The following is a 14,304-nucleotide window of genomic DNA, read 5'->3' on the forward strand; positions in this document are numbered from 1 at the left end:
GTGTGTACCCCCTCCATCCATGCATGCTTTATTGGGGCATTCTCCCTTGACGCTTTGTAATGTTGCTGTGCCTATCTGTGGGATTGATCAAGTTTTCCTGCCTGAGCGTTAGTCTGCCAGCTACGCACCCTCCCACCTGTGACCTATCAATCAGCAATCCTGGGCCTTGGTCTGAGGGCCTGCTTCACTACATATTTGCGAATCAGGGTTGTTGTAGTGTTCACTATGGGCGAATCTGGTAATAAGGACGAAATTTCATTTTCATGGATAAATGCATCAATTACCAGATTATCAGAACTGCACATTGTCACTCAGTAATATTTGTATTATTTTAGGTAGACACAACTTCTCCTGTGAAATCTGGAAATGATGTGGTTAATGTAGTTAACCCATAAATGCTCCAAGAAACAAAGTCGACTAAATTCACTCACCCTTACCATTGTCCACTGCTACCAAAAATGTATTCAAGAAAGGTACACGTTAGACTTGGCATCTTTTGCTTTCTGCACACCCGGTTTAACTCTGTTTTTGCTGGAGTAGTGTTTCTGCCCACTTTTCGCACTGCTGATCTATGGTAAAGTGCAAGTGCTCCTGTGGTAAAGTATGTTATGGATTGGTGTTTCCATGATTGGCTGTTTTTTTTTCTTGTCAGCCCCTAGGAAAGTGCACTGAGTGTGCCAGGGCCTGAGAGCCAAATGCTACGCGTGGGCCTGCTGCACGGATTGTGCCACCCACGTGAGTAGCCCGGAAAAGGTACCTCTGACCTGCCATGGCAGAGTCTGCGCATAGTTTGTAACTGTCATGTCAACTTGGCCCGTGCACACACTGGCCAGTCCCTAACCTTCCCTTTTCTTACATGTCAGGCACCCCTAAGGTAGGCCCAAAGTACACCTGTGGGCAGGGTGCAGTGTATGTGAAAGGTAGGACATGCCCTTGTGTATGTGTGGCATGTCCTGATAGTGAATTACAGCCCATTTCGTTTTTCACAATTGCAAGGCTACCTGTTCCCCGTAGGGCAGAATGGGAAGTTTGTTTATAACATCTTAAAAACATAACTGGCTATGGAAACTTGGTGGGAAAATAAAATTTAGTATGCCTGAACTCAGAATCTAACGATACATCTTTTAGTGAAGGAGATTTTTACATTCTGTGTTTGAAAATACCACTTTTAGGAAGTAGATATTTTCTTGCTCAGTCATCCCGTGTGCCTCTGCTGGAATGTGGATTGCCTGTCTAGGTTTTGGACGACACATGGCTAGGAAGCAAGGGTGGCTCCCGATAGTCTAGGTAGGTCAGGAAAGGACTGAATAGACCTTGGCTGCGATGGGGGAAAAGGGAGGAGATTTCCTTGCACCTCAAAGGGCCTGGTCTGCCTCTGACAATGCCGTCTCCACCCTCTGCCGGGAAATCACACCAGAAAAGCCAGACTGGTTCTGGCTGGGCCCAGACACCCTCTACCTAGAGGATGCAAATAATGGGACCCAGACCCCTGAACTTTAGAACTATTTTGGATCAAGAAGACTGCTAAAAAGAAGAGCTGGAGAAGCTGTGAGGAGGGACTACCACTTTGTTGTGTGCTTTGCTGTGTTGGCCTACAGTGGCTGCTTCTATCTTGGGCAGTGAAAGGACAGGACTGAACTTTCTGTAATCTACTTTTGTGAGTTTCTCCCAGGGCTTGAGGTAGAGCTTGCCCCCTGTTCAAGCAGTCTTGTGAACAGCAAAGACTTCAAGCTCTTCTGCCCTCAGCACTGGAGACAGTGTGTTCTGTGCTTTGACAGAAGAAAAGCGACTCAACTACGACACTGTTGCTGACTCTGTGTCCTGAACACATCGCAGTGGTTACAGCCGCAACGCGACACTGGTCTCACCGACAATGTCTGCTGATGCCGCCACCGAGCCGCTACTCGCACCGCGACCTGCGAGCACCGCACTCCACACCGCCTCGCTTCACGCTGAAGCCTGGGCACTGCAGAGAACACAACCACAACACTGCACCATGACCCTGGTATCACCAAGAACACCTGCTGATGGAGCCACCGAGCCGCTGCTTGCACTGCAACTTGTGGGCACCTTACTCCGCATCGCCTCGCTTCAAGACAATGCCTTGGCCCCTCTGATGTGCCGTTCATGCTGAAAACGACGTTGCTGCTTGTACCGTGGTTTGAGGGCACCACTCGTAAAGTTACACTACGTAACGCCCTTGGCCTACTGACGCCGGCACCATCGACTCCCGTTCGTCAGCAAACAACAGTGCTTCAGCAACAACAATGCCGCTGCTTGCCCCGTGACCTGCCAGTAACCATGACGAGCACCACATTCACCTCACACCGTGACCCTGGTCTCACCTACAACGCCATTTGACACCGCCACCAAGCCACTGCTCGCACCACGACCTGAGGGCACCGCACCGCTGCACTTCGCACAGATCCCAACAGAAAGGAGCTCGACCTGCAATGCTAGTGACTTCAAAGGCCTCGGCACCCTGCATCTCTAACAGGTACAGTTTGCGGGTCTTCCCGACACCGTAGCTGGTCCGGGACACTGCGACCAACCTGAACTGTTTGGATTTGTTTGCTCACGACGCTGCGATAGCCCCGGATGGAGCTATTGACAAGAAGGAACTGTTTTAAAGCATATTTTGATAAATGTAGAATTTTAAGTACTGTATTGTGGATTCTTCTTGTTTTTGATCTTGTATATAAAAATATTGGCTATTTTTCTAAACTGGTGTGGTGCCCTTTTATAGTGCTTACACTGTATTACTGTTGGTTATGTGCAAATGCTTTACACACTGCCTTTAGGATAAGCCTGACTGCTCATGCCAAGCTACCAAGGGGGTGAGCTGGGGTTATTTTAGGAGTGTAACTCCCTTATCCTGACTAGGAAAAAGGGTCCCTACTTGTACAAAGGTGCAAGCCCTTGCCAACTAGAGACCCCGTTTCTAACAGTACACAAAACCTACAAATTCTAAATCCAATCAGTGCCCATTGTTAACTGAGTGGTCTGTTTATGGAGAATCTATTGTGACCTACACAGTGAAAACAGCTTTAGATATTCACAAATTTGCAGTATGTAGTGTGCCATTGTTCATATATATTTCGCACCCAGTCATGTGGGCTTTCAAGGCACACCTAAGGTGTGAGATATTAATATAATACAGTTGGCTTTCCTACATGATAAACACACGTTTTGTAACATGTGTCACCTATTGGGCAATCTCAATTTCCACGTCGACGATCCAAATAACACCAACTCCACCACTCGCTGAGAGAACCTGAACAACATCGGCCTCATCCAACTGGTCACGAACCACGCACAAAGCCAGATTCACTCTCAACACCATCTTCACCTCAGCAACATAATCAAATTCAGCCATGCCACAGAACTCACCTGGACCAACCATGCCACCATTCACTTCACCATCTCCGACACCCAGCACACCATCACCAAGCGTCACAGCTCCTCCCACTGCATCTGGGGCAAGATAAAAGAGACCCAGTGGACACAGGCCCTCAGCACCACCCAACCCAAAGCTTCATCAGACATCAACCAAACCATTCTCTGCATGTACCACAAACTGTGCCGACAGAGTCAACCCGATGAAACCAGTAAAAAAAAACAACAACAAAAAATCCAGCTGGTATACTCCAGAGCTCAGAATCACTAAGCGCAAATACTACCAACATGTTGGCGCACTTCAAGGAACCCCTCCAACAGAGCAGCTCACAGGTCAGCCCTCAACAACTGCCATCTGTGAATCAAAAAAGCCAAGAGAGCAGCACACACAGCCCTCACAGATACAGTGGCCAACCACATAAAGAACTCCGAGAACACCATCCACTCCTCCCAAGAACTCTGCATTACCCTCTCTAGGACTACTTCCTCAGCAAGATAATAACCATCTACAACAACTTCATCCCGCAGCCCATCACTCTCAACCTCAACAACCTCAGCACCACCCAGACCACCACAACCACGATGTCATCCATCCACTCCGGAGCACCTACCGACCCTGACCCCCACCGTATTTTCAGCCTCGGAACCAACAACATCAGCTCTGTATTCACCATCATCATCAACACCTCCAACTTCACAGCAGCCTTCCCAGATAGATGTAAACACGCAGAGGTCAGACCCCTCCTAAAGAAACCCTCCACCAATCCCATAGAAATCAAAAATTATCAACTGATCTCCCTGCTTCCTAACCTGGCCAAAGTACTCGAGAAAACCAACAGCTCACTAAATACCTGGATCTAAACCGCCTACTGGTCATCTCCCATCCCAGTTTCCACATCAACCACAGCACAGAGTCAGCGCTGATTGCTACCACAGATGACATCAGAACCCACAAACTATGGTCCTGATCCTCATTGACCTCTCTGCTGCGTTTGACACCGTCTTCTACCACACCCCCATCAACAAGCTCTCCAACATTGGCATACAGCAAAATGCCTTCAAGTAGATCGCCTATTTCCTTACAGGACGCGCTCAGAACATCCAACTGCCTTCCTTCACCTCCAAACCCAAGGAAATGATATGCTGCAAACCCCAAGGATCATCCCTCAGCCTCTCCTTGTTCAATACCCGCATGACCCCCCTCGCAGACATCGTCAGGTCCTATGGCCTCAACATAATTTCCTACGCAGACAGCACTAAACTTATCCTCTCACTCACTGAAGACCCCTCCAACTTCTACAAAGCCATGATCAACGTAGCCAACTGGATGAGAGACAACTGCCTTAAACTCAACTTCCACAAGACAGAAGTACTGATCTACAGAAACAACACCTCCGTCTGGGACCACAGCGGAAGGCTAGAACTCAGACCAGCGCCCAAGCCAACCGACCAGGCTCGCAATCTGGGCATCATCTTTGATGGTGAACTGACCACGAAATGACAAGTCAACGCAGTTGCCTCCTCCTGCTTCCACACCCTTCTCATTCTCCACAGAATTTTCAGATGGATCCCAGTCAACACCAGGGAGAACGTTTGTTAGACCTGGCATCTTTGGCGTGGTTTACCCTGTCTTTTTGCCTCTACCTCCTGTATTTCTGATGCTGTGCTGGATTTTGTTTTTGCTGGTTTAGATGCTTTGGGCACTTTGCCACTGCTGATCAGTGTCAAAGTGCAAGTGCTCCCATTGTAAATTTTGATTGTAATTGGTTATCCATGATTGGCATATTTGTATCACCAAGAAGTCCCTAGTAAAGTGCACTGGGTGTGCCAGGGCTGGTGATTCAAATGCTACTAATGGGCCTGCCGCACTGATTGCGCCACCCACATGAGTAGCCCTAAAATGGTGTCTCAGGCCTTCCACCGCAATGCCTGTGTGCAGTCTGTGAACTGCCATGCCCTTCTGGTCAGTGTCCCCACTGACCGGGCCTAACCCTTCCCTTTCTGTACACATTGGTCACCCCTATGGAAGGCCCAAGGTACCCCCCTGGGCAGGGTGCAGTGTATGTGAAAGGTAGAGCATGTACTTGTGCAGGTGACATGCTCTGGTAGTGAATTACAGCCATTTTTGTTTTTCACTATTGAAAGGCTATCTTGCCCATAGGCTATCACGCGGGATGCTGGCTACAGTGGCTACCAGCATATCTTCCCATAGGAGCAAGATAGGACATAAAAGTCTGGTATCCCTGAACTCCGAATTTAATAACACATCTTTTAGGAAAGGTTGTTTTTTAATCCTGTGTTTAAGAACAGCACTTTTAGAAAGTGGCTGTTCTCTTGTCTGACCTTTCTATGTGCCTTGGCCTGTTTGTGAATTGACTGTCTGGTTTGTGAGTGACAGAGGCTGGGGAGCCCCCAGGAGGCTGGATGATTCAGCACTAGGCTGAATGACTGCAACTGCATCTTGAGTGGTGGGAGATGATAGCACCTGGGCCTGAAAAGGGATGTGCCTGCCTTCCACAATTCTGGCTCCACCTCCTGCTGTGCGGCTGACGACCCTGCCCCTCACTCTGAAAGGAAAGGAAAAGCCAGGAAAACAAAGTGCTAAAGGAACACCCATAAATGGTTCAGACCGGGCTCAGAGCCCTCCTGCACAAAGGGAACCAAGACTTTTAGGGGTATAAGTATAGGACCCCAGACTACAGAAAATTAGATCATCCTGGAATCAAGAAAGAACCTCTGCCAAGGCGAAAGCTGAAACTGAAGAAGGAAGACTGTCCTGCTGTTGCACTGCTGGACTGACCTGCTGTTGCTTTTAAGCATGGGCGGAAAATCCGTTTCGCTCGCGGATTTTGCGGATTTTCGGTAAATTCGCAATCCGCGAGATTCGCGAATCTCCCGCAAAATCCGCAAATCCGCGAGCAGCGGATTTTATGGCTTGCTCGCACTGTTTGCGTGAGTTCGCGGCTTCCCAGTACAACTTTGCGCCCCGCGAATAAGCGCAAAATTGCAGAAATACGATCTTAGCAAAACTGAAACTACTTACCAGGTTCAAAAGTTCAGGCTCATCATTAGTAGCCATTTCCTGTAGTGCTTCCTGAGGGGCCCCTCCAGAGTTCAGTTGCCAGTTGCAACTATTATGTGACCCTGCTCTGAACCTCAGAATAGTTACACATATGCCACAAAGGTCCTGAATTACAGCTAAGGGAGACAAGCAGGAGCCAGGCTGGAAGTTCAAATCCATTAATCAGCCCCTAATTCATTATTGTCAGTTGGGGCAGGGCAGGTGTTGTAACTAATTTTGCAACAATGAAAGCACTTAGCAAGTGCAAAAGATCACTAATCAGGAAGCACTAAGGAAGCAGGTGCCAGCTAAAAAAATATTCTGTGACACATTAATCAGCCCCAAAATAATTCAGGTCACTTGAGGCAGGGAAGGTGTGCTTGCTTTGCCACAATAATGTACACTGACTGGACAACCAGAGGGTGCTGTGATGAAACAGAGGGTGGCATGGGTGGGCCAGAGGGTGGCATGAGTAGTCAGAGAGTGGCAGTGGTGACAGAGAGTGGCAGTGATGAAGAAGAGTGTCCCAAACAGGCTGGACACGTAGAAACAACAAGTTCGCGAAACTTGCGACCCGACAGGTAAGTTCGCGTTTTGCGAAATTGTACAAAACCCTCGCGAACTGGCAGAAACCCGCGCGAACACAAAAAAAATAAAAATCCGCAAATTCGCGAGAATTCGCGGATTTTGCGGATTGCGAGTTCGCAAATCCGCAAAATTCGCGAACGCGAGATTCGCAAAATTCGCCCATGCTTAGTTGCTTTGCTGCCAAGGAGAGGGAAGGAGTTTGCTTTGTGCTGTGTCCCCTTGCTTGAAGGAATCTCCAAGGGCCTGAGAGAGAGCTGGATCCCTGTTAATAAGTCCCAGGAACAAAAGGATTTCACCCCCAGCTTCCCTGAACTCTACTGAGAGAGTTCTGTCATTCCTGGAGTGCTTGGCCCATGTGTGGTACCTCTGGAAGGCCTGTGTTGGGGAGCAGGAAACCAAGATTTTAAAGACTTTCTGCAAGTTTTCACGCTTCGCTCGTGGAGCGCATCCCCGTCAGTGCAAGGAAATTCCTGCAGCTACAAAGGTCGAGATTGTCGCAGTGCATGTTGCCGCTGCCAGAGCCGTCGCATCCTTCGTTTGCGGGACGCACCAGTCCAGTGCGGGAAGAGTATCTTTGCTGCGAGCATCACTTGTCGTCACTGGGTGAGATCTTCTCACCGCTTGCTTGCGGACCACATCACGACTCTGCAAGAGTCGTCGCAGAGCCATCCCATAGAGGGGCCGTGAGAGGAGAAGATCACAGTTGAGCTGCGCATCGTCGTCGCACCGGAGATCGTTGCCGCCCCTGAGATAGTCCCATCGTACCTTTTCGGAGCCGCTTCCACCGAAACATATGCACCGGAATCCACGCAAGGTATCGCATCCCTCCCCATACAGACCGGAGTCGCCGCAACACGCCCGCTGTGTCCAGCGGGGTTGTCACATCACCTCCCCAGGGTCTCAGAAGTGACTCATCGCTTGCTTTTCAACGCTACAGCTTTCACTTGGAACTTTTCTCGCATCTAAAGGTACTGTTGGCTAAAATGTGACGCAACTGTGGATTATTTTGTCGCAAACCTTAAGAACTCTTTGAAACCATATTCTTGAACTGTGTATGTTGGATGTTTACGGTTTTGGTCTTGTTTAGTTTAGAATAAATACCTTTATTTTTCTAAACTGTTGTGGAGTCAGTTTGTGGTGTTTTCACTGTGTTACTACGAGTGTTGGTACAATTACTTTACACATTGCCTTTGATAAGCCAGATTGCACGTGCCAAGCTACCAAGGTGGTGAGCAGAGGTTATCTAAAGCGTGTTTCCGCCTTACCCTGACTAGAAGCAAGGGTCCCTATTTGGACAGTGGTACCTACCTCTGCCAACTAGAGACCCCCAGTTCTAACAACATCACTCAAGCCCTCATCACCAGTAGCCTCGAGTACTGCAACACTCTATATGCCGGCATCTCCACCCAGCTCCTCACAAGACTCTAGACCATAGAAAATGCCACAGACAGACTTATTCTGGACCTCTCCAAATGGACGCACATCACCCCCCCCCCCACCTCGGAAGCCACCACTGGCTCCCCATTCAGAAGAGATGCCAGTTCAAGATCCTCAGACACACTTCCCTACAAGGTTTTACATGATCAAGGACAGTCCTACATTCACTATTGACTGATCTTTTATATAAGGAGACTAGCTATGAGTGGGGTTGGTATGATATTTATATTATAAAAATCATGGTGACTCAGTTAAGTTTTGTCAATGGGGGGTGGCACCTGTTGGGTGTCTTTAGAAAGCCCTCACCCACCAACCTAGTTGGTGGCATGCTTCATCATCGGGCCCACCCAGTGACACCTAGCGTGTCCCGGGTGTGCTACGACGCCTGGTTGTAGCGGAGCAGGTATGTCACTGTGTGTGCGGTGAAGGTGGTGAGATCGTGAGTTTAAAACGGCTTGGCGGGGGTCCCAGTCCTCGAGAAACTTTATTAATTGGGCCTCCGTCAGCGGTTAAAAATAAGGCTGTTGGACGTTGGGGGCAAGTTACGACCTCCCACGTCCTTTAAGGTGTCAACATGTTTCAGCCAGTGCCTTATCAATATGCTGGCTTTCTTCAGGACTAAAAATATGGTGTGAATTAAAAACTAGTGGGTGTGTAGTGTGGACTATGTGTCTACACGCCCTAAAGTGTAACTAACTGTGAGAGGGAGGGGATTCCCTTCTCAAGATCACCTGTACAATTAACATAAAGGACAAAGGCAAAACATACAAAGGAAAAAGAGTCACTAGAAGATATAGTCATATATATCATGGCAGCCGGCTTAGTAGCGATGAGGTGCAGGCTATAAGCGGCTCAAGTGTAATGGTATGGGTGGTACCATTATGGTGGTAGATCGCACTAGAACTTCGATGGTGAGATGGTTTAAAAAAACGGATTTTTTCAACAGTGGTGAAAGACAGTGAAAACAAAGCTGTGTAAGGCTTCTGCTTACGCTAGTTTTAAGGTGTGTCCTCTTCAAGGTTTGTTGAGGTGGCAAGGGGTTGACCCTAGGGGGGAGATAAAGGGTGGACCACTAGAGTTAAGGAACCTGTAGGGAGAAAAGAGCGGTAGCGCTTACCCATGGTCGAGGTGGTAGTGACTGCATACTCACAGGATTTCTGGTCAGCGCCAGCTTTGGACTTGTTGTGCCTCCTTTGCAAAACCGGTAAGGTATGGTCTGTGTTGCCGGTTTATATACTGAGGCTGATGTATGGACGCGGTGTAGTGTGCACTGTCTGCACATGTGCAGTGAGGCGGTGGAATCGAGCTACTGCGCATGCGTGTACTGGGAGCGCTATCTCGCGGACTTCTATCGGTGTGCGCTGGGGGCGTCTGCTTCAATTGCACGTGTACACATGATGGGGGCTACATTAGTACACATGGCGGGGGCTACATTAGTTGGTTCCTTGTGATAAAGGCGCCCCTTATGTTTGAGGGATTGGATATGTACTATTCAGGCGTCCATACGCGGCAGAACCGGCACTCACCTGAGCACGATAATGACTCGGCATATACGAGTCTTTCCACCATTCCTCCTATTCTCCAGGTGCGCTCGCTCAACCAATCAGCCTCAGTATATAAACCGGCAACACAGACCATACCTTACCGGTTTTGCAAAGGAGGCACAACAAGTCCAAAGCCGGTGCTGACCAGAAATCCTGTGAGTATGCAGTCACTACCACCTCGACCATGGGTAAGCGCTACCGCTCTTTTCTCCCTACAGGTTCCTTAACTCTAGTGGTCCACCCTTTATCTCCCCCCTAGGGTCAACCCCTTGCCACCTCAACAAACCTTGAAGAGGACACACCTTAAAACTAGCGTAAGCAGAAGCCTTACACAGCTTTGTTTTCACTGTCTTTCACCACTGTTGAAAAAATCCGTTTTTTTAAACCACCTCACCATCGAAGTTCTAGTGCGATCTACCACCATAATGGTACCACCCATACCATTACACTTGAGCCGCTTATAGCCTGCACCTCATCGCTATTAAGCCGGCTGCCATGATATATATGACTATATCTTCTAGTGACTCTTTTTCCTTTGTATGTTTTGTCTTTGTCCTTTATGTTAATTGTACAGGTGATCTTGAGAAGGGAATCCCCTCCCTCTCACAGTTAGATACACTTTAGGGCGTGTAGACACATAGTCCACACTACACACCCACTAGTTTTTAATTCACACCATATTTTTAGTCCTGAAGAAAGCCAATATATTGATAAGGCACTGGCTGAAACATGTTGACACCTTAAAGGACGTGGGAGGTCGTAACTTGCCCCCAACGTCCAACAGCCTTATTTTTAACCGCTGACGGAGGCCCAATTAATAAAGTTTCTCGAGGACTGGGACCCCCGCCAAGCCGTTTTAAACTCACTATCTCACCACCTTCACCGCACACACAGTGACATACCTGCTCCGCTGTAACCAGGCGTTGTAGCACACCCGGGACACGCTAGGTGTCACTGGGTGGGCCCGATGATGATGCATGATACCAACTAGGTTGGTGGGTGAGGGCTTTCTAAAGACACCCAACAGGTGCCACCCCCCATTGACAAAACTTAACTGAGTCACCATGATTTTTATAATATAAATATCATACCAACCCCACTCATAGCTAGTCTCCTTTTGATTACTTGACATATAAACCGGGGATCTGGACTAGCTATCTGGTCCTCTCTCTCCCTCTTGATACACGCATGATCTTTTATATACCCAGAAGACACCTGATTTCCTCCTCACTTGCCCATGCGTACATACCCCACATCTGGCACAGATGAAGCGGAGGCCTCTCCTTCTCTTACATCGCAGCCAAGACCTGGAATGACCTGCCCCCGAACAGCAGGCTCCCTATCAGACTTCAGAAAGAAACGAAAGACTTGGCTTTTTGACCGAGACATCACACCCACAGTGCCCAGATACACCTACAGTTTTGCTCTATGCAAATGCTGATTGATTGATGATTTTATGTAGATAGCTGAGTGGATCGGTAAAGCCATCCTTTACCAGTGCTTTAAGACAAATGAAATGTGCATGAGAGAGGAGCCATGCAGAGATGAGGGGCACTTTTGCTGGACTGTAGTGTGGGAATCCAAGGAGAAGGTCATGCAGTGGGCACCAAAAAAGTCTGTCGAACCAGGCGCCACCAGCACTAAAGCCAGCCTTAGGTGTGGCGATGAATGTAACCTAATGTTGGTCAAACAGATAAACAGGCCTTACAACAGTGAAAAACATGTCCTTCTTTATACATACAATGCCCCCTGCACTATGAACCTTTAGGGCCTACCTTCGGGTGCCTTATAATTATTATGAAGAGAAGGTTTAGACCTAGCAAAAAATTTATTTTGCTAGGTCAATATGGCAGTTTCAAAACTTCACAACAGGCTGCTGTGGGAGGCCTGAGACATGTATTAACGTGCTACTTTAATGGCTTGCACAATGTGTGCTGCAGGTCAATTAGTGGCATTTAATTTACAGGGCCTGGGTACATGTAGTACCATATACAAGTAAATTAAATGTACCAATTAGGTATCTGCAAATTGGACTAGTTTTATTTAGAGACCACAATCACCGTAACACTGATTGGCAGTGTTAAAGTGCACAGAGTTCTGAAAGCCTTCAAAAAGGGGGTTCAGCAAAGGAACAGAGTGAGGGCAAAAACGTTTAAGTGACCCTTGGGGAAGGGCCAGGTCCAGGATAGTTAGATAAATAAATAATGATATTATTTGTAGGCTAGTGCAAACATTCTGCTTTTGAACTGATTAGGTACTTTGATGTCATGCGAGCAATATTTGTAGGCTAGGGTAAGAGTTCAGCTTTTAAAATGATTAGGTACTTTGATGTCATGCAAGCAACATTGCAAATTAAATCAGATCAGCATTTTATCATGAATAATGTGTTTCCTCTATTAATATGTCGCTGTAAAAACATCTTGGATCACAAAACTTGATTTTTGAGAAGGCTTAGGCAACAGATGAACACAGTTTACAGCTGTAACTTTCTTCAGCAAAATCATGATGTCCTCAAATATAAACCATATTTCATTTAAACTTATAACACTAAATAGTTAGTTGATTGAATTATCTTTAACAGCGTTTAAATCTTAAATCCAGTTGTTGTCAACCTATGAATTTGAAAATATATTAGGAACCTGCTTACCATTCTCTACGTACCAGGAACCAATGTAGTCTTCGTTGCTAAGATTGTCAGGTTGCCCTTTACCAAATAGCAGAATTGTCATTTTAGATCCATCGGCATTCATATAATCTCCCTCCTTCATGACACAAAAAAAACTCACAGTGGTAAATCAAAAATATTGTAGCTAAAGATGTGTAATAGTGAGCTGCACAAAGTAACAAAAGCCTGTTTGTAATGTATTACAGTAAACTCAACAAGTTGAGTAAGTACCTTAGACAGAGAAGTTTGAAATATACATATAAGCCTATTTATACCCAGTGGCAGCTGGTGACATTTGTAAGTGGTGTGGCGTAAACATTTGCCGTTCAGCACTGTAGCAAGTGAGTGTAGCGAGTGAGCCTGAACCACCTAAGGGGAATTTAGGGGGATTCTCCCTCCAAGAAAAGTTTGAATAAAGAGTGGGTAAATGATGCATTTTCACGCAAATTTGAGAAAGCAGGAAGGTGACTGACGACTACATAACCTATGTGCACAAATATTCTTTTTACATATGAACATTTCTAGAAGCCTGTGTTTATTATACGGTTTGCAACAAGGGCTGCCTTAATTTACCACCAAAGACATGAAGCAGCGCCAGTCAAAAATGCTTTGTGATCCGGCCCTCAGAGACCAACATTTGAAAAATTATTTTTGGGTCTATTTGATAAAAATATTTACAATATTGAGCTCAACTTTAGCACACAGTGTGAATTACACAGATAAAGATAATTCTCCCAACGTCCAAAATGGGCCAAATTTAGAAGAACAGAGATTAATTTTACAAAGCTTCCTCAAAGTTCCATACAATCAAACCTGCAATCTAAGTTACGGGAAGCACAACTATGTGCTCTGCTGAGATTTTTCAAGGTTACAGTAGTGTGTCAGGCCTGCTTGCTGCGAGCTTCTATCAGTACACACCAGACCCTCTTCCATTATCATTCAAGCTGCTTGCCCCTTAATCGTATATGCTGGGGTCCTTTTATTTTGCTGTAAATGGAAAGTCGCACCTCTGACTGAGTCTCTCATAATGACAGTGCATAGCAATGTACCGAATTACATTCATCCCCGAACCTCAAGCCATCTACAAAACTGTTCAAAGCTACAATCCCACATCTGCTATGAAACAGGCGCATGACATTACATTATGTACCCAAGGGCAGGACTCGCGGGCAAACACTGAAAAGCAAATTTACGTCTCAGAGTCTCAGAAAGAAGAAGTATTTCTTTACCAGGGGTATATTTTATTTCTATTCACAGGGTAATATCAAATGCATTTACAGTAAATTCTTAGAAAATGTTGTACCTGTTTTGCGTTAAGGACTCGGAGTAGAACATTGCGGTGCTGCTCCCCACAAGGAACTTTTTCCCCAGACCCTACATTGCGGGCATGAAAGACAGGTGCCACGGGAGACACCCTTTGACAGCAAGAGGGCTAGGCTTTCACAGGTAAGAGTGAGGCTGGTGAAAAGCTACAGACAGAGAAGATTCACAAGCTGGGTCTGCAAACCTGAAGTCTTGGTGTATTCTCCGGCAGAGAGACATCACCTGCCGTTTCTTGCGTGAGAACACTGACGCTAGGTCAACAAACTTGAAAGTGTGTCTATGACAATCCA

General features: G+C 46.8%; 1 protein-coding gene across 2 annotated transcripts in view; it reads right to left on the reverse strand.

Moving 5' to 3' along the window:
- The window catches only part of LOC147734889 (alpha-N-acetylgalactosamine-specific lectin-like), a 123,782-nt gene that overhangs the window by 45,165 nt on the left and 64,313 nt on the right, over positions 1-14,304 (reverse strand). The window contains exon 5 of one of the 2 annotated variants that reach the window (XR_015307609.1): positions 12,688-12,788. Coding sequence is in view for 1 of the 2 variants with exons in the window: in XM_086953667.1 (XP_086809793.1) it covers positions 12,674-12,788 (115 nt within the window). In the remaining variant the exon portion in view is untranslated. Of the gene's footprint in view, positions 1-12,673; positions 12,789-14,304 lie in introns of both variants that reach the window. The other variant, XM_086953667.1, reaches the window with a different exon arrangement.

The sequence above is a fragment of the Lissotriton vulgaris genome, chromosome 1_2, assembly GCF_964263255.1.
Source record: "Lissotriton vulgaris chromosome 1_2, aLisVul1.2, whole genome shotgun sequence".
Classification (NCBI taxonomy): Eukaryota; Metazoa; Chordata; class Amphibia; order Caudata; family Salamandridae; genus Lissotriton; species Lissotriton vulgaris.